The sequence below is a fragment of the Equus quagga genome, chromosome 1, assembly GCF_021613505.1.
Source record: "Equus quagga isolate Etosha38 chromosome 1, UCLA_HA_Equagga_1.0, whole genome shotgun sequence".
Classification (NCBI taxonomy): Eukaryota; Metazoa; Chordata; class Mammalia; order Perissodactyla; family Equidae; genus Equus; species Equus quagga.
Window position 1 is genome coordinate 58,195,196 of NC_060267.1, and position 21,051 is coordinate 58,216,246.

A 21,051-nucleotide genomic window follows, 5' to 3' on the forward strand; every position below is an offset into this window, starting at 1 on the left:
TGTGGGAGGCACGTGCCTGGGGCTCTAGCCACAGGAACCTCGCACACTCAGCCCTCTCAGGGGCGGGGTGGGCAGGCTGGGGGTGCGAGAAGAGATTTTTTCTGACCTTCACTAGACTCTTCCTCCTCCTCGTCATACTCCTCCTCCTCCTCCTCCTCGTCCTCCTCCTCCTCCTCGTCCTCTTCATTCCCAGGCTCGTAGCTCTTCGAGGCCTCCAGTTCCTCTTCACTCTTCCCTTTCAGAAGAGCATGGATCCTCACAGCCTCCTTCCAAGGAACACCGCCCAGGTCCGAGGTGGGCAGCGGAGGCTGCTCCTCCTCCTCGTCCTCCTCCTCGTCCTCCTCCTCCATTTCAGACTCAGAACTGCTGTGGGGAAACAACCACCAGCCAAAGTGAGGGACGACAGAAACCGAGAAGGGGATGGTTGAAGCCACAGCCAGGGCCGAGTGTCCCTGCCGAGCGCCTGCCTGGCCCAGTGTGCTCCCTGCCCAGGTAAGACACACGAGGGGATGGAGAGAGTGACGGAGGGCAAGAGGGACACTCGCACATGCGTCACCCAACAGGAACCCGTGTGTGTACAGTCTGGTGGGGTGTCCTGCTTGGTGGACAGCACCATCACTGAGTTCAGGCTCTCAGAGGCCCTCAGTCTGACAGAAACTCAGCCTGGGAACAGAGAACGGAGAGAAAGCCTCCGCTCACTGGGATCCACTGTTTCGTCTAAGGAACTCAGTTCTACTTGATGCAGGTGGGTTGGAAGGCTCTCGTGAGAACCATGGCAGGGAAGGAGGAAACACCACCAAGAGGCCTACACTGAAGTCTTAACCACAGATGCGGGCAGCCAAGTGCGTGTGCAGGAGGGAGGTGCATATGCAATTCCACAGTGTCCCTGGAGTCCTCTGAGCTGGATGCTGTGGGGACACAGGGAGTGTGGCAGCAAAGTCCTGGCTCACCACAAAGTGACAGGACAGGGACCAGGGGAAAGGCTGGAGACAACTATCCAGCCCGGGGCTGTTGCTCTTGACAATCAGCTGCATTTCCCACCACTGTTCCCTTCGCAGCCCACAGCCTAGTTCAGCTTGAAACAGGAAGCAGCGCTACATGCGAGGAGAAGACCCTGGCCAGGACTCACACAGCCAATAGCACGGATGCCCCTGCTAGGCGACACTCTGGAGCATTCGACCCTCCTCCCCTGCCCTGCGGAGAGAAGCAGTGCAACAGACACTATGTGCATGACACTCGCTGACCGAAAATGCTGTCGGGTTCCAAGGCAGGAGAAAACCCCAAACATCATTGCACAAACAGACAAGTTTCTCAGACCCTGTTCATGGTCTGATAATTCCCCGAGTCTTTCTCAGGAGAGGCTTTGCCCTCAGAGAAGCGTGTAGTTGACTGGGCTGGAGGAAATTTGGCTTTCACAATAAACACAGTCCAACCTCTGGCACGATGCAGCCTCACACGCCGGACATGTCAGGCACGGGGGGCTGTCCAGTCCCGACTTCCTGTGATTGGGGGTGTTCTCCCCTCACCCAGAGCACAGCTGTGTGTGAGAGTGAGCAGAACACAGTGCAAAGGGACAAAGATGCCCCACGACCAGTGCTACTGGTGCCTGTGTAGTAATGAATTTAACCTTACTCAAAGAGACGTCTGGCCTTGGTCCTTGGCTTCTGGGAGGTCAACTCTGAGTGCTTGGAATGCCTTGCCTGATGGGAATGTCTCTGTTTCCCTGGGGGCCTTGGGTCATGGTGGGTGGTCTAACTGTGATTTAGGGTGAGGGCTGGCCACATCAGTAAGACTAACCATTTAGGGTGGGGGCTTTGGGTCATGTAGTATCAGCTGATCTGGAGACTGAGATCAACCACAACCACATGGGCAATCAGTCAGTCAATCAATCACTGTCTAGGTAACAGAGCCCCCAAATAAACTCTGGACACCAAGGCTTGAGTGAGCCATTACCCGTGGTTATCACGACACATTAATCCCAAGACAGTAACGCTGTCCCGACTCCACAGGGAGAGGACACTGCCCTCCGCACTTCTTCACTCGCTGATTGTATCTGGTACACTTTCCCTGCACTCCAACCACAACCCCGAGTCTAACACATTTCATTGAGTTCTGTGAGTCTTTCTAGCAAATCAGCACACCTGAGGGTGGTTTTGGGCACTCCTAAAGCTGGGTTCCTGAGCGTTACTGTAAATATTCAATAAGAACATGACTGCCCTTCGACCTTTTCAACCTTGTTCCCAGCAGAGACACAGATGAAAAGAAGTTAATCTTGTTAATTTGCTGTCTTCTTGTTTAACCTAAGGGGTGGCTCAAGGATCACAAGGACTTATGAGCTTGTTTTGCAGAAGAAAAGAAGCCTTTAAGGAGTTAAGGTCACCAGGTAGCCAGCCCCCAGCTGCTGTTGAGGCCTAGAAGTCCAATTTCCCAAGGGCTTATCTGGAGTGACAGAAACATAGATTTCCCCTGTTTTCTCTGAAACTCTTCCTGCCAAGCCCCCTTAGCTCTGTAAAGGCTCCCTGCTTTCCTCTTTCGTTAAGGTGGATTTGAGAGAACCTACCCTCCCACCTTCTCGTTCGGGCCAGTTTGAATAAATCTCTGTCCATCTCCAGGCACTGGTGTCTCAGTGATTGTCTTATTGCGCATCAGGCACAGGAACTTGGGACTAAGAAGTTCCATGTCACTCCCACACTTCAGGTGGGTCAGAGTGAGGGCAGGGGCCAGCCCCGTGGCAAAGTGGTTAAGTTCTTTCACTCTGCTTGGGCGGCCCGGGGTTTTACCCCGTTTGGATCCCGGGCATAGACCTAGTATCGCTCAACAAACCATGCTGAGGCGGCATCCGACACAGCAGAGCCACAAGGGCCTTTAACTAGAATATACAACTATGTACTGGGGTCTTTGGGGAGAAGGAAAAAAACAAAACAAAACACAAAAAAAGAAGATCGGCAACAGATGTTAGCTCAGGTGCCAATCTTTTTTAAAAAAAAGGAAGTGAGGGCAGTCTTGTGGCTGTAATCCCTTCTACTTCTCAGGTGGCCACTTCCTCACAGTGCCACCTGGCTCTGCTACTTACCAGCTGTGTGACCCCGAGCTGATTATCTATGTTCTCTGAGCCTCAGTGTCCTCATCATAAGGAGGTCATGGTAATACCCACCTTGAGGGCATGTTGTGAAGATCAGGGATTTTATTGATTTTTATCGTGCTTGTGTCACACTCTGGGACTCTAGCTATTGATTTATCTGTTGACTCATTTACACATTCACTCATTCATTCAACAAACATTTCTGAGCACCTACTAAAGCTCAGCCAACACATACAGAAATAAAAAGAGCCAGCTCCTTACTGTAAGCAGCTCAGTTTGGTGAATCTTACTTCATTCATTCACCCAACTAAAATTTACTGAGCATCTTCTATGTACAACGTGCTTCCTAAACACTGTAGGAAATACAAGGGTAACATACAAAAGATCCTCATTCCCAAGGGGAGATCAGATGCAAACAGGCCATGATAAAATAAGGTGGAACGTAACTACAGTGTGCTGGGGGGTTGGTAGGAGGCAGTTTAAAGTGGCAAACATAAGAATTTTGACCACGGAAAGCTTGGCATCTGGATTTTGATTATTTTTCAGTGTTTACTTAGGTATTATTTTTGCCTTACCTTCGTGATTTCATTTGTTTACTTTCTTATTAATTAACAAGGTGTAACCCAAAGGTATGTCATTTAACATTGTTCAAACGTGAAATGAGGGTAAGAATGCCTCCTATGCTCATCTTAAATTACGAACTTAAATTTAACTTTCTAAACCTTCAGGTGGGCAGATGAAGGCCAGCTTGTCCTTTCTTCACAGCTGAGCACACAAGGTCACCCCAGTAGTCAGCGGGCAGCAGCTTCTGGGGAGAGCGGCCTCAGTGCAGCCTGCTCCTCATCCCGTGCCACGCCATGAGGACAGCTGCACTGCACATGATGTGGGCGATGAACACCCCGGGATAGGGTCAACGAGGCCCCACTTACAGCTCTGAGAGCCACAGTGGCTCGTTTTAGGACAGCTCAAGGGCCATGGAGAATAGCAAGTGAGGCAGAGAACATACAAAACAGAGTGGAAATGTCAAGCCTTGACTCTATTCATAACCTACAAGCTCTTGCTACATGGTTTCTGGAAATGTGAGACAGGCAGACCGGCCTCCCTCCCTTTGGGAAGGAAAGAGAGACACTGACACTGACAGGTGTTGCCGACTGTTCCTCTCCAGGCCATCACTTCCATGGGACCTTGGAGCAGTCCTCTGGATACGGCCAGGCCCCTTAAGTCACGCAAGATCTGCAGTGTAAATTCAGTACCTCAAGGCTCATTTTATGTCCTCTGGCATCTCCCAATGCCTGAATTTCTGGGTCTGGCCTTTGAAGAGGCTGGAAGAAGGGTGCAGAGGAGGAAGGAATCTGTAGTGAGGCAGACCCCGCCTTGGACTATGGCCTGGAAATTTCTTAAATGCGGATTATCACTATAGCAGAACAAAACGCAATATACCCACCCAACTTCTCTGCCCTTTTGGGAGGAGAGGATGACCTCTCAGGATGCAGCCTCCTAGGAGAGATGAGGCCAGAAAATCTAGTTGGCAAGATGAGCTCTCTGCTCTCCATCACAGCAGGCACCTGTTTGTGAACTTGTAACAATACATCGTTCCCTGTGACGTTCTGATGCAGGTCAGTGTCCCCTGGGTCACACTCCCTCTGAGAGCAGGGACAGCTCCCTGTGCCTCCCCGTGGTCCTAGCACAGCCAAGACAGCCAGCGCACACAGGGACCACACGCGGGACCAGGGCAGGCACTGCCTAAGCCGCCAGGCGTCAGAGGCAGCACCTCTGAAGCCCTGGCAGAGTTTCCCCACAAAGGAGCTGAGCCTTCCAGTCAGGATGAGCAGTATCTAGCAAAACCCTCCCGGCTGCAATGCACGCCCAGGCACTCATCTCGAAGTGCCTCCCGAATGTCCTCTCAGGTGCTCTCTTCTCAAGGGGGCCATGAGGGGCCCGGGAGGGAGAAGCAAAACCAATGGCACATGAACTGGATTCCAAAAAGAAAAAGTTTGCCCTGGACTTAAATGAGCTAAGCAGGGGTTCTGCTGGGCCAGGAGGACCGATCCAAGGATGACAATAACGGCAGTGGCAGCAAAGGCCCGGTGAGCCCTGACAACGCACAGCGCCGCAAAGGGCAGTGCCCACGGATTAGCTCATGCAGCTACAGGCGACTCTAGGACACAGCCCCACTATCGCGCCCACTCTTAGAATGAGGAAGCCGAAGCTGAAGAAAGTCGGCTGATTTGTGTGAGACGCCAGGATTCCCACCAGGGTCCACAACAGGTCACCAGAACCAACCTCAGGTGTGGTTCTCCAGGACCCAACAGCTCTTCAGCCACTAGCAGCTCCCAGGTGGCAGACCCAGGGAGAAGATGGTGACCAGGCTCCCGGCTGCCTGGGTCTAACCCCACAAAGTGCATATTTCCGGTGGGCCCTGACCACGAACGAGGCAGGCTGCTGAGTGGAGGGTCACTTGAAGTTCTTGGGTGGTTTTCAAGGGAAAACAGGGAATCATAGCTTTTACTGTTAAATGAATCCACTCATAATCAGAGGCTGTGCAATCTCTGGCCTGCTCAGCTGCCCCTAGACTCCATCTACCCCGATAGCCAACTTCTGGAGGAGATGCACACCACCGTGACTTCTCCACAGAGGAACGTGATCCACGCCACAATCTGCACTGCGCTCAGCAATGGCCTGCTCATTTCCTGCCTCTGCGGGAGGAGGAGCGAGGCAGGAGAGCAACAGTCAGAACTCCTAGTTACCCAGAGTCCCCCTTGAAGGAGGGCTTTGCTCGTGGCGTTACTCTGAGGGAGGCAAAGCCCCTTTGGGCTGGCCCATCATCGCCTTTTGGAGAGTCCTCGGTAACCCTGGCTGCCCCGTCTGGGAAACGCACCTGCTTGCTCCGGCCCTCACTGGCTTGTTCTCCAGCGGGAAGAATGTGTAGGCCCTGCAGGACTCAGGAGGTGACCTGCAGAGCCATCCTCACGGCCAGGGCGAGGGCGTCCAGACGGGCACTCATGGGGATCACGGCTAAAAACAGAAAGCCAGCTTCCTCTTGTCTTTCGCTGCCTCGTCTCTCCCAGAGAAAATAAAAGTGCTATTTCCGGGGTCTCCTTTGGAAGACAGCCCCACGCCTCCCATGGAAGGGTCACACAGGTCACGAGGCCTGGGCCAAGAGTCAGAACTGAACCAGGAAGCTGACATAAGAATCACCCAGAGTGTCTGTTAGAAACACACATTCCTGGTCTCCACCCAAACCCACTGCATCCCACACTCCACGGGAGGCTGCAGGACTGGCTTTGTACCAAGTGTCCTAGGGGGTATTATTATCAGGGAAATTTGGGAAATTGAGAGCAGTGGTTCTCAAAGTGTGGTCTCCAGACCACAGCATCAGCTGGGAACCGTTTAGAAATGCAAATCTTGGGCTCCACCCAGACTGAAGCAGACCCAGCCAGGGCCCGCCCTGCCCCTGCGCTTTAACAAGCCCGTGGGGTGACCCTGACCAGGCAAGGTCTGAGCACAGCTGCCCCATGGCAAAGCGACTTTGAGTTAAACCCAAAGTCTGGCACTTAATCCAGTGTTTAAGGAAGCCAGTAGGAGGACTGCAGGCCTGCCTCCACAGTGAGGGCACCTGTCTCGTGCCTAGAACCACAAGGGAACAATCCTAAGGGTGGCATGATTCCTGCCACTGGGAGCCAATCACCATGCCAGTTGCCTTGTTTGATTTAATCCTCAGAACACACTTGAGGTGCGTGTCCTTTGCAGATGAGGAAACTGAGACCCAGAGAGGTTAGGAAACTTGCCCACAACTAGCAGGTGGCAGAGCCAGGCTCCGAGCGCAGGTGTGTTGGACTCCACAGCCATGTTCTGGGACACCGCCCTGTCCTGTCTCCCAGCAGACGCTGCAACCAGGAGCTCTTTAAACTTTCCATCAGAGCTGAGTTCCCGGGCGGGACCGGTTAATTCCCTACAACTCTGTCATTTCTCATCTTCAGGTCTAACATCCGTCAAGGACTTGACGGCTGAAAATGTACCTACCTCTGCTGGGTGCATAGGGAAGATGCAGAATGCGTGACACACCGTGTGTCTGACAGCTTCCCTGGGGACGTCAGACAACATCTGCAGGTCCTCCTCCGGACCCTCCACTTGGAAGAGACTGTTTATCCTGCACAGCAGCTAATGCTAGTTTCTTGTTTTTGCTTTTTAAACTTGAATTTAAGTAAGATGTGGGCATTTGTAGTACTATTTGACACTGATTTCCTCTTCTTCTGCCCTGCCTCCCATCCACACCGTTACAAATGCCAGACTTCACCTTTCCAGAAGCCTGCGCTGCGTTCTCTCAACATGCTGCCCCTGGCCCCCATCTTTCAGTTTACAAATTACAGTGGAGGAAAAGGAGTTAGTGAAGAAAGTGGTCTGACCCACACTCACCCCAAGCCCACGTCACCACCTCTGCTTTGACTATAGGATCCCACCCCGAGAGCGGCCAGCGGGCTGTCCCTCATCTGAATATGGCAGGGAGTGGTAGGTCTCTGGGGTGCTCTGGGTAGAGATGCTGAGTTACGTGACAATGACATGCATAGTGATGGCTTCAGAGGCTGCCCTGGGATGCACAGAAGAGCTGTCCTGAGGCCGGCCCCAGAAGCACTTGACCCAGAGCGTGGCTGAGGTGGTGGAATGCAGCTGAGGGGCTCTGCCAGCAAACACCCTCTGGAAGACGTTCTTAGAACTTAAAAAAAAGGCTCTGCTTTCTTTATCCCCACACATTCCCTTGCTCATGGCTATAGAGAACCACCCAGTGTGTGACTCAAACATCTCCATGTCAATCCAAAGCCTCCACCAGAGTCCAGGGTCATGCAAGCGCTCCCACCCCAGGACCCTGCAGGGGACTCTGGCCAGCACCCATTTCACTCCGTCTTTCTGATCTTCTGTTCTCTTTCGGCTCCCTTGATAACCTACTGAGCACTCTGAATCCTTCTGTACTGACAGTGGCAGGCATGGACAGGCCTGAGAACACAGTCCTGGGGTAAAGCATACTCAGGGAGTCTCGTGGGGGCTGGAGCATGCATGTGCCCCAGAGGCACCACTCAGGTCAACACAACGAAAACACTGGACTGACAAAAAGCCACGTGCTGCTGTGCGTGGCCCCTGGGACACGAGTGTTTTGCTCCTCTCTTTACGTACAGGAGAAAGAAAGAAGCCTGGAGAGGTGAGGTGGCTTCCTCAAGGCTGCAGAGTGAACTAGGGGCTGAGTCTTAGCAGGAGGCCCTGATTCTACCCTGGCACTCCCTCCACACAGCCACCTGCCCCTCAGCAGCACCTGCTGTCCGGTGTGGAGGCGTCTTCCCTCCAAAACATCTGGAAGCAGACACCTGAGGGCAGAGCCTGTGAGTGCTGGGTTTTTAATTACCATTCCCATTAATGCTGAAGTGTCAAGGACATGACAGGTGTTCAGTAAACAGTCACGGAATCTCTGAATTAAGTGAAATGGATTGTGATCCTTTCTGGCTGACAAGATGAGGAGAGAAGCCCTCAGTGATCTGGGGAGAATGGGTCACCATGCAGCAGGAAAACAAGAAGAACCCTGGGCTTGAACCAGAAACCTTGAGTTTGCATCCTCGTCAGCCCCTAGTCACCATCAGTGTGCTTGCCTATAAAGCGACCAGATATACGCCCTCACCACTTTACAGGCTTCCTGAGAGGATGCCCAAGTGAGGTGATGGAGACAGAGCTGTCTGTAAATGGTCCGGCACCACATGGTCATAATAAAGGCAGCCACCACCTAAAGGAGTGCTATTCTAAACAATTCACGTGCTGAGTGCTGTTTTAAACAATTCATACATATCTCCTCATTTAACCCTCACACCGATTCTGTGAGGAAGGTACTGGCATTGCCCCCATTTCACAGATAAGGAAACGGAGGCATAGAGAGGTTGCCTGCAGGTGGCAGGTGGCACAGCCAAGATTCAAACTCAGTCTGCCTCGGATTCCACACTGCCAGCCAGGGGCTCTGCTGCCTTCTCCCAGCAGGCACTACATTTACCAGGGCCAGCCCCGCCACTGGTGCACACAGGAGACAGGGGTCGTAGCTCCTGCACACAAGCTCACCTGCTGGCCACGTCCTCCTCTGCGCCCTTGTCCAGCACGCTGCTCAGGTTGTGCTCAGCCTGCGTCTCCTCGGGCACCTCCTCCAGCTCCTCTGCCTGTTTCACAGACAGGCGGTAGTTCTCCAGCTCAATCCTTTCAGGAGTACCCCTCAGCCTCTTGGCAATGCTGGGCTCCTCCAGGCCATTCACACCTGAACCTGTGAGACAAGCAGAGAAGCAACGTTCTGATGACAAATGATGGGAACTGAACACAAGCCGTGGGGTCGACGGAGGAGGTGCAGGGAGGGAGGAGGCACCAGCGGAGGGAATATGTAAGTATCCATGGCAGCCACCACTCACTTCAAAGGAAGGAGGGACAGCCCTGGCCAAGGAGCCAGCCAAGGGACAGGCTAAGCTCATGCAGGTCCTGGATTTGGCAGAGGCCTGGAGAGAACCCTGCTGTGTGAGCAGCAGACCTTCACTGAGAGGAGGACAAGAGCCTGCACGTCTGCCCCTCAGGGCAGGTGTGCTCGCTCTCCCCCATCATTCCCGGACAACAGTGGTGGCTGGTTGGGTGAAGGGGCTTGGGACCCGAGGAAGCTCTTCCAATCAGAACCAGGCCCCTCTAAAGCAGCCTTCATGGAGAAGGCATGTCCTTCCAGCTGCCCCCAACCCCGAAGGTCCAGGATCCAGGAAAGGTTCGTGCACTGCATGCGGCTGAGGCACCGAGGTGCCCAGGCTAGTTGCTCTGCAGATCTTCTCACACTGTGGCTTTGTCTGCCTCCTCAGGATTAGACTCACAGCAAAGCACCACTGTCTAATAAGATGGCCACGTGGCGTGCTGTGCCCTCCCGCTGCACTTGGGCAGGAGGGTATGGTCAGGCTGCCTCACTCCTGGTCCCTCAGGGTGGCCTGCTTGCTGCAGGTAGTGCCCATCCACCTCTCTGTTGTAAAGAGACATTTTCCCCTATGTAATGAGTAAGTAGTCTTTGGGGTGATAATGTAGAAACTACGGGACTGCCAGCCCATTCAGTGGGTTTAGCGTCCACTGATGATCTTTGCCTCAGTCAATTACTACACTGGGAGCCACAAAATGATAATTTTTAAAATTTGATCATTCGTTCTCTACTATCATTCTTTTGCAAGAAAGAACTTTCCCCTTTCCCTTTATTTTTTTGAGTACCACCATGGACTCATGGATTTTGAAAAACTTAAAATGTTGTATTTGACTATTACGTCTCCTGAGACTCCCTTAATCCAGAGTCTTTTTTGATGTACCTTATTGTCCCAAATTTGGTCAGAGGAGGTCTACCACTTGTTCTTTACTCTGTTCACTGTAATATGATGTGGCATACAGGTTTAGAGTCAGACAAATCCAAGTTAGACACCTGACTCCACCAGTGATCAGCTGAAGGGAAGCTGGGAAAATGGCCTAAGTCCTGAGAGGCCATTTCCTGACCTACAAATGAAGACCACACCCGCCTCCCAGGGTTATTAGGAACATGGGATGAAATTACACGCATATATACAATGCACGTGTGTGTGTGCCCCACACAGGTTATCTTCCTCTTCAACTTAAGCCCAGCACATGGCAGTATTTGGCAAACGTGAGTTTAGCAATACAGCTATGTCCAGTAACATTTTCACCACCAACTTGTGCATATTCTTGTGTAGTATGTTGTATCCATTTGCTCTGGATTACAAACAACAGTCACATGACAAAGAAAGATGGGAAGAGAGTTGCAGGTAGAGGGAGCAGCACTGGCTAAGGTATGTGACACGAAATGGCAGTTTAGTATGACTGGATCTTAAAGTGGGAGTGGACTTGAAGTGGCAGAGAAGAGGCAGAAACAGAGGAGAGATCAGGTCATGAATAGCCTTGCATCCTGGCCAGGACAGGCCATAACACTGGGTTTTGGCACGCAGTTTTCTACCAACTCAGTTGTGGATGACAGGTGGTCTATCAGGCAAAGCCTCGAGTCTCTACCACGCAGGACCAAAGGAAAGGAGCGGGAATATCAATCAGTAATTTCTGTGGCATGACAGCTTGTGCAGAAAATGTTATGGCAGCCTGGTACTTCTGTTGTGTGCAATGTTCTGAATCTCTTTGTAATATCATTAGAGAGAACTTCTTATGAATCCAACTAGTTACAGAATAAAATCTTAGTGCATCTGCTGGAATTGCCAGGATCTTTCTTCCAGCATCTTTCAAATTTACTAGAGAATCTTTACTGAAAAGCAAGACCCAGGGCATGTGCATTTACAAATTCAGGTGAATGTATAATGACAGAGTCTGGGCAAGAATCCTTGGGCTCACCTGTGCCCTGTCTTCACACTCTTGGGAACGTCATTTTAAACATCCCTGCTCCATTCTTCAACACTAAGCTCAAGGCCCCCAAAGTGTAAGCTGTGATGCTGGACTAGAGCATCTGGAAGAATAGGAAATATGTGGACTCCAGGTAATAGCAAAAAAGATGCAGTCTATACCAGATCAAGTTAGAAGGTCCTAGAAGAGACCGAAAAAAATTCCTGAGAGCCAAACAGAGATGAAGGCAACTGGTGGAGCTGGGCCTGGAGGCAGGGAGCACAGCGCGCGCGTGCCTCTCAATACCCTCCAAACCTGCCCCCGCCCCGGTGGGCACAGGCCCTAACTGCACTGGGCCATTGTTTCCAAACCCCAGTCTTCCTGCCCTCTCTTTCTCTTTCTCCTTAGAGAAACCCAGCATAAGACAGACGAGACGAGAAGGACCCCTGACTATAATGCCAGTTGGTTCTTTCCTTACCATCACGCATAGCCGACAACCACCCTCAACAGAAAGATGAGAAAGGGAGACCAATGAGAAGCACTGCCCAAGGATAATGTTTTGGGGAACTCCACGGATATGGGATAAAAATCAGTACTTCTTTGAGCTGGGAGAAGAAAAATAGAATAAAAACTGTCACTTCAGGGAAAGCAAACAACTAACACTCATCAGTTCAGATCCCAGTCACTTCAAGGCAGAGTGAACAGCACACTCACGTAGGAAAACATGCAAGAAGGGAGGTCTGTTTTCAGGGGGTACCACATACTGCTCGCCAGAATTCTACTAGGACCTTGGGAAACAAAGCAGAGTACAACTCTCTCTACTCTTAAGGAGCCATAGGCTAGTCAGTATGGTGGCTCAAGTATTACGACTTACTCACGCTTGTGGTACTATGGGAGCACATCAAAGGGCAACTGAGCCCACCCAGGGATTCAAGGAAGGTGTTCTGTAGGATGACGGACTTAGCTTCGTCGGCCTTAAAAAAACATTCCGTGAGGTGGGTAATAATTTGTAAATGAGGTAACTGAAGTTCAGAGACATTAAGTAAGCTGCCCAAGGTCACACAGCTAGTGAGCAGTGGAGCCAAGATTTGAATCCAAGGAGGACAGCATTAACTCAGAAGACTACCATGCTGTCCCTAGACTTACGACATGAAGAGAAGAAAACAAAGGTGCACTTCCATAGAGTCCTATTCTGCTTTCCCCTTTGGGAGTCTTCACCATAATCTGCTCCTCCCATTATAATTTTCGAGATGAAGGATGCAGAACTTCATGAAAGTGTCTTAGAGCAGAGAATCTGGCATTTGGAATGACATTCTGTCCTCCTCCCAGTGTTATTTCTCTGGAATTTTTACAAAGCTCTGTGAACTAACAGATCATCAAGCAACAGAATCGGGAGCCCAAGCCCAGAGTCTGGGCTCTGGGGAGGGTAAACGCTGACTTAATTCTGGACTTGGCCACAATCAACAAAAAAGAAACCAGAAGCACTCAGAACTACGCAAATCATTCACACGTCAGTCCCCCAGAGAAAGGATGCTTTGGGCCATGAAAACTGTAAGAAGCGTCCCACTGGAGATTTTGTAAAAACTGAGGTGGAAGGAGCAGAGTCACCTCGCCACTGCCGCAGTCCCACCAGGGCCATCGGTCAACATCCGCGTGAGCCAGAACTCCCTAGAGCTCAGCGCAGGAAATGCACTGCAGGATGCTCCCTTGGGGCCAGGGCCCCACAGAGATCCCGTTTTCCTAGGGGAAGGTGGCACTCAGAGGGTATGTGGCAAATACCCAAAACTCACCGAATGCCAAAGTATGTCTAACATTCCTAGCCCATAGCCTCAAAATGCCACAGGAAATTTAAAAAAAGAAACCAACAAAATCAGCACTCTTGATTCTCTGTCCTGAGCAAAGGGACTATTTGCCAGATTCACCAGATGGTACTGATAAACTAAGCATCAAAGGGCTGACCGTGGAGGAGGCCTGGGCAGTGGCTGTAACAACCCTGTGACTAACAGAGAACCTGCCCCTCATCCCCCAGCCTTCCTCTCTCGTCAACTAATGGAAGAGCCTGGGAGGAGATGCAGATGTAAGAATAACTGTCAGACGCTGGTTTGGAAAGCCTAAGTATCATAAGGGTGGTCCGGTTAGTGGGCCACGACCCACCTGGCCCCTCTACCTCACATGCTTTAGTGCAACCACAAGCATACAGGGACTTGCAAACCTGATTCTTCAGACCTCAGGTCACTGGAGGTCAAGTCCAGCTTCACACACACTGAGAGGAAGCAGCGCCAGGATCGGGGTTGCAACCTAAACAGGAGAAGACTCTGGGCCTGACCAAAGGACTCTGCTTCTGAACAGCCACTGCCCACACGGGCTCCATCCATCATCCTGAAAGAAATATTTTTCCAAACAGGACAACCTGCTCTCAGCTAAAGTGCAAGAGCAGCCAGAAGCCTTTATTTGTATCCCATTCCTGGAGAGACGTGAGGGATGGAGATGATACTCAAGGGGCGGGGCTCCCAGCGCCTCAGCAGGCAGCTCTCTTTCCCTTTCCTTCCCGCACAGTCACAAAGCCCCAGTACCAGCTGGGGCCAGCTGCTGGGCACTTTAGGACTTTGGGCAACTGTCAAGAATGTCACATAAGAGATGGGGACATCTGAGGGCCTTCTCTCCCTCTGCCCATATTCATATCTGGCCTGTTTTCCCATTTTTCCTTCCTTCTTTATAAGCTTGGGAAAGCTTGAACGAAACCTGAAAGTCAGAAAAAGACTCAGGAAAAGGCGCGGAGAACTGAGATTGATTTTCATCACATTTCCCATATCTGTAAGTAGGATGGCTGCCAGGATTCACTCATCCAACCAGTATTTACTGAATACCTACTTCCAGCCAGGCGCTCTGCCGGTGGACAAAACACGCACACTCCCTACCCCTGGGGAGCCTGTGTTCTGATGGACTAAGGGTGGAGAGACCAATGACCCAGAGCATTAAAGGGTGTCAACTATGGCCATGTTCTAACAAGTAACGGCCCTGTGATTTGAAATGAGCGGCACCATTTGAGAAGAAAAATACACCTGCCATTTTGGAATACAGAGAGTCTTCCTTCAGGTTGTTCTCTCTGACTTATGTTTCCTTATCAAAAGCTACTGGCTATTTTTGCTGCAGCTTCTCTTTAAGGAAGATTAACTAAAGTCATTTCAGATGTCCACCTCACACTTCCACCTGAAGCCTTGCCTGCCCACGATCTTGCACTAATGACAGCACCGAGCCACAGCCCAGGTCTGAGCTACAAGGTCTCAGGGACGCGTTAAGGAAGAGGAAGCCTCTGGAAGAAGGAATCATTGGGCTGGCAGCATACAGGTAAACTCCCAGACCTGTGGCAAACTTGTCACAGTGACTTTCACACTGCCTGGTTCACTGCCCTCAGAAACATTCAAAAAACACCCTGGGAAATTAGGGTGCCCCTCTTCACACAGAACCCTGATCCTTACAAGGCTGTAAAGGGGGGATCTATGCCTCAATTTTGTTTTCTCCCTGTTCACGTTGGAAATGATAGAGCTGCTACACTCTCTCATGCCTTCTCATGCTGGGAAGCATGAATGAAACCATTTGAGTTGGTGGCTATTCTAAAACAGAACCATTGTTTGGCCCAGAGAGGCCTTACTCTACGAGACAAGGCATGGGTGTTGGGCCCTGCTTCCTTTCAGGACAGATTAGGCTGATGCTGGACCCCAGTGACTTGTGCTGGGCGGGTCAGTGGGTATTAGTCCACTCCTTCCATCTTGCTTCCGGCTAAAGTTCCTGTGTGAGTTGTTGCTTAGCTGTCTGAAAAGCGGGCAGGGCACACACCATCCAAATTGAGTGCCATCTTGGCGTAGAAACCTAAAACAATGGCATGGGTCACTCTGCCTCGGGGACTTCACTGCTCTAGTGAAGCTGGACAATGTGACCTGATGGCTGCGGGAGAAGGGCTGTGGCCTGTGTCTAGGAGGGAGACGTCACTCCCAGCCTTAAACTCAATACAGGGAAGAAAGATGTACTAGGGGCTAGTTAAAAGGCCCTGCAGACCACAAAGGCCTTTCTTTGCTTATTAGAAAGGGCCTGGGACCACCAATTTGGGCTCTCCCACTCTTTAGCCTGTTGGCTCATTTGCCTTAGCAGACTCTGCTTTGACCAGGCTCACATTTTACAGCTATTTCTCATTATAAGAGGGCACAAAACACTGCAAGGACTGCAGCTGTGCACAGAGAGGGATCCTCTTGCTTTGGAGGCCAAGGAAAGAAGTTCCCAAGCCACTGCTATGGCAAGGTGACTGCTGCGTCTGCACATCTACCCTCCCACAGACTCTCCTGTGGCTCCTACTGGCAAGGAGTAGGAGTTCACAGAATTTTTCCAAGATCATATGACACAAGGGCAGCAGGTGTTTGCTTGTGAAGTAGGTGATGAAGGCATAAGGGCAACTACCTATGTCAGGCACTATGACAGATATACGGCATACACTGGCCACCGATTGTCACAACACTCCCATGTCACTATTATTACACTGGGGGTCTGAGTCTCAGCGATGTCAAAGGATCAAATGAGGCAGGTCTGAGACTGAAGCTAGGACTCCTTCCACTCAACCAGGCAGGACAGATTGTCAGTTGCCCCTCAAACAGGAACAATCTGTCCTTCATTTGGGATAACTATATTCTCATGTGGAGGCATGGAGAAAAGTAGGTCACGTGGATTCAGGGGAAGCTCAGTTACTTTGGAGATATTTAGTTACCAAGAGTTGGGAAATTCTGAGCCAAATATTACACGACAGAGAGGCTAAGGAGGGAAGTACCCAAGAGGGAACAAGTCGGAATTGCACCAGGAAAACCACCCACACGAACATGGGGACGCCATGCAGATGGGGAACACTGAGGGCACTCGCCCTCCTCCACCCGGACACGGAGGGGCGCCTTCACCACCACAGCCCTTTGTTCTCAATCTGTGTGGTCCTATGGAACTTGGGCTCTTCAGTTAGTTTTCTAATGTTAAATTATTTTTACTATTATTATTACAGTATCTCCCAAAGGTGCCTTTTTGGCAGATGGAAATCCTGGCACACATCACTGTATCTGGCCAAGGCAAAGGGGTTTCCTTTAAGATGTATACCCTACTCTCCACTGAAAAAAGTCTTACTAGTGCATCATGTAGCTGTCTTGATAATGTGTTTTTCATGTATTGTAATATCCCAGATAAAGCTTGACTTGGTCCTTAACAGTCAGCTGGGTCATCCTACAAACGACTGCCTCTTTGGTGTCGGGAAGCTGTGGGCATGTCTAAAGCACTGGGGTTTGGTTGTGTTGTCTCAAACTCTGTGAGAGCTGTGCTCTAGCTAATATCCCACCTTCATTATCTGGCTGCCCACCTTCACACACCTGAGGTGAGATCTTAGAAAGGAGTCACTGTTGTGCGTGGGCCTCGAACTAATTATTTTAACTTATCAGCTCACATACGTGCCTGACAAACCAAGAGATTCTACACCCCTAAATAAGTAATCTACCAAATCAGCCCAATGGTGGGGCTGAGGCAGGTAAAGGGGTGACAGCTCAACAAGGCAAGCCGAGACGGCCCCTCCTCTCCTACTTCTGCCCACTGTGCCCGATGCTGCCTACGGGCTCTACTCAGAAGGGGAGCCTCTCAAACAGCTCTTTCAGCAGCTTTATCACATCATCCCACTCCTGTTCATGCATCTAAGGAATGCTTCTTTGTGTTTCTGCTGTCTATTAGGGTCTCAGAGTAGGAGATCAACAAAGCGTTCTGAATAAATGATCAGGATAAAAGTTCTAACCTTGAATCTAAACTGGAATAACACTTCACTATAATTTTAAGAAACTGAACATATTCTGGTCTCAGTTTCCTCATCTTACCACAGTAACTTAAGGCGTCTATGTCTCTCAAGTAGCTCATGCTGGACAGGGCCCCAAAGAACAAGTGGGACATGTGCCACCCTGTGAACAGGGCACGTCTGCCAAGACAGTAACAGTTGCCTCAGCACCTGAGAAAGAGAAATTCCCAAAAAGATGCCACATCTTAGAGGATTCCATGCCTTAAGGCCCTAAAAAGAGACTCTCTGCAATGATCGGATGTCCTAAAACAATGATTTTGCTCCCTGGTAAGAGCAGTCCACCCCCGCGAGCAGCCTGCCCACTAGATCAGGCCCAGAAATGGAGAGCGGAGGCGGGGCAAGGCAGGGAGGGAGTTCGAGTCCGCATGCGGGAACTCCAGGCTGATGCGCTTCTCCCAAGATGCTGAGGTTAAATGCCAGTGCCCCCATCCTCCGGGGCACTTCAGTCTAGAGTGTGTCCCAAGCTGGCTCCGAGGCGGCCCAAACACAGACAGCTGCACAGCCCCAGAGCAGGCTTGGTCTCTGAGCCATGAGAGTGATTTTCAAAGTCTTGGGGCTCTGCGCATAACCAGACTACCAACAGGGACAAACCCACACCCCAAGGGAAGGCTCTCTCAAACAGGTTCCCTTTTAAAGACGCAAAATCTCATAAACAGCATTCCCTTAACTAGCTGAAGATATATTTTTGGAAAGGAACTAAAATGGCCTCCAGCAAAGCCCACAACTACTACTTGATGCCCCTATCTATCACAGTTACGCCTTTCTTTTCCTGTCAGAAGGTTACTGACACTGGCCTGGAAAAGAAACAGCAGTGCCTAGGGACAGAGGCCACAGAAGGCTGATGGGACAGGAGGGCACTGAATGGACTCAGGAGAACCCTCTCTCAGGAGTGACGTGGCGGCATCAGCTGCAGTGGTGGCCACAGTTCTCTGGCCGCCCATAAAGCACCCATCCTTGCCCTGATTCTGGAAGAGGAAGTCAGACTCCTTCTCCTACAAATAGGTCATGAGGTCACACTGAGGTCCCTGAGGGACAGGGCTTGCGGGTCAAACGAGCACAGATCCAGACAGTACCCAGGACTGCTGTGACCCTAGCTCTACCCTAAGACAAAGCTAACTGACTCCTGCTTAGCCCTCTGACTTCTGGGTCACAAGTTGAAAATTCAGCTTAATGTAAACCCTGTCTGTGACTGTTTTTACTTGTGTTATGACAGTGAAGAGCCCCCAGGGTGTCACAGAAATAGGAGGTGACGTCATATCACATCCTTGCAGGCTGAGGAAAATGCAATGCCAAATTTAGCCAAGACTTTGCAGTCTTAATCCTTCCAAAGAGCTGGCACTCAGTATAGGTCCTCTCCCCGCCCATTCTGTGGAAGACGAGAGAGGGCCTAGCCCTTCTCACTGTTCTGTTTCCCCAAATCTCTGCTGGTTAGGAATACACCCCAATGGGCCATAGTGTCCTAATCCCACAGGACGCACAGACCTGAGAGGGAGACCATCAGCCAGTGAGTAGAAATAATCCTAACTCACTCTCTCCTTGAGATCACTCTAGCATCTTATGGAATCCCCACCAATGATAATCTTATTTGTTATTCCTGTAACGCTCTTAAATAAACAAGTTTCCATATATTTCAGCTTATTTGCTTTTTACAAAAATCTTATGAGGTAGAAAAGAACAGGTGGCATTTTTTCCATTTTATAACATGGGGAAACTGAGGCTCCGGGAGCTTCATGACCAGAGATGGCAAGGATCATAGGCTGCAGAACTGGAACTCAAACATGCATCTTCTGTTTTCAATATCTGTGCTTGTTCCATTTAGACCCAGCTCAGTTCACTGAGGCTGTGGTCACAGAGAATGAGCACATTCTGGGGATGCAGGGACAATTCACTGTGGTACAGGAAAAAAACACTAGAATTTCTGTTAATTTATTTTTTAGCCCTGCCTTCTAGAATGTTTGGTAATTGTCTGCTAGCACACACAATATTAGTATAGGGGAACCAACATGGAAGTAAGGATCCAAATGTTGGGAAGTGTGTGCTCACAACTTTAACAGGGGCAGCAGCAAGACTGAGAGACCGCTATTGTCAAATGTCACCGTGGTTCTGCATCACTTTTATTATCCTCAATCACTTTCTTGATCTCCTACTGGGAACAATAAATTTGAGGTTAACTGCATGTCAATTTCACGTCTGTGCTTTTGATGTTAGTCTAGATCAGTGGTTGCAAACTGGGGTGATTTCTTTCCTTGGGTCATTCGGCAATGTTGAGACATTTTCGGCTGTCACAACTGAGGTAAGGGGTGTACTGATAGCTAACACGGAGAGGCCAGGGATATTGCCAAATATCCTACAATGCCTAGGACAGCCCTTCAAAACAAAAACCTCTCTCACCAAAATGTCAACAGTGCTGACCTTGAGAAATCTGGCCTAGAAGTTATATCAAACTATTTCTAATCTCTCACCAAGAGGCCAACTAATTCATCAGACACTCTGACGGTGGCCTGATGGGACTCGGTGCATTGAAAGCACAGCCATGAGCTCAGGAAGCTTCATCTTGGTTGCCACGGTAAGACATCTTGACCAGTGGAAGTACAATATGAAGGACCAACTGAGAACTGTGATGCTGAACAGATGATTTGGCTTGTTGTCCACAGAGAGGAAATCCAGGGAAGATGTTCACAGGCTGAGTGACAACCTCGTCCCAATGCCACACACTGAGCAAATACACAAGTCACTGCACAAGGCAGCTGGGCACTTCACCATCCATGGCACAGCTCCACTTACAAAGGATGGCTCTGCTCCTTCACTGCGATGTCACTCAAGGGCAACCTACACAACGCCCACCCCATTCACGTCTGTCTGCGTTTGAGCCCTACTAGGCCAAAGCAGGACCTAAGTAGACAAAAGATGAGTCTGATGAACTATTCTCCTTTCACTTACTTTTTCCTAGCTGGATGCTGGAAGTCTGCTGATGGGTGGAACAGCCCTGTGACATTACAGCAGGTCCTCTCACTAACCCTAGGGAGAAGACTAGACTTAAAGACACGACGTGGAAAACAAAGCTTTCTCTCTGTGCTCTTAACTCTTCTTTTTTTCCATTATCCAAAAACGTCCTATTGGTGAGATCCAAGGGCTCCCTGTCACAGCATGCCTTTCCAAGGCTATGTTTGCACATGCTCAGGGGACTTCCCGAAAGCATTTCTGTGCCAGAACCAAATTTCATGCAACAGGGCAAAACCAAAACTGCTCATCTGGAATATCCACATTTAGCCCAAAGATTTAAAAGTAAGTCATTTCAAGTGTGAGGTGAGCCCAAAGTGGCCCAAAGTTGGATAGATAAGAATTTCCACGTTTCTCTCCTGTTACAGGTGATTCTGCTCCAACTGTCAGTACAAAGAGATGTACAATCATCTCTCTCTTTCCTTACATCCAAAGGCCACTCAGGGCCAGGGCAGGTAACTTCTCATGTGGACTGTGAATGTAGTTACAAAGGCAGTAAGAGAATGGAAATGTCAGCTCAACCATCACTGGGCCTTTAAAAAGTAGAATGAAATGAGATGGCAGAGCAAGAAGATAAGCCAATGGATCTGTAAGTCAGAAGTGAGTAGACTTGGGGCCCAGAGAGCAACAGGAAACATCCCCTCGAACTATAAAACCCATCTCCTCCAGATTCTCGCTCTCTGCTCCTTACTCCAGTATCTTTCCAAAGGCATGTTCCTAGCCCTGG

The 21,051-nt window shown here is 50.2% G+C and overlaps 1 protein-coding gene across 1 annotated transcript in view; it reads right to left on the reverse strand.

Moving 5' to 3' along the window:
• MICAL3 (microtubule associated monooxygenase, calponin and LIM domain containing 3) overlaps positions 1 to 21,051 on the reverse strand; it is a 112,564-nt gene that overhangs the window by 41,153 nt on the left and 50,360 nt on the right. Inside the window, 2 exon segments of the mRNA XM_046647593.1 lie at positions 107 to 366; positions 9,176 to 9,371. Of these exon segments, the coding sequence (XP_046503549.1) occupies positions 107 to 366; positions 9,176 to 9,371 (456 nt within the window).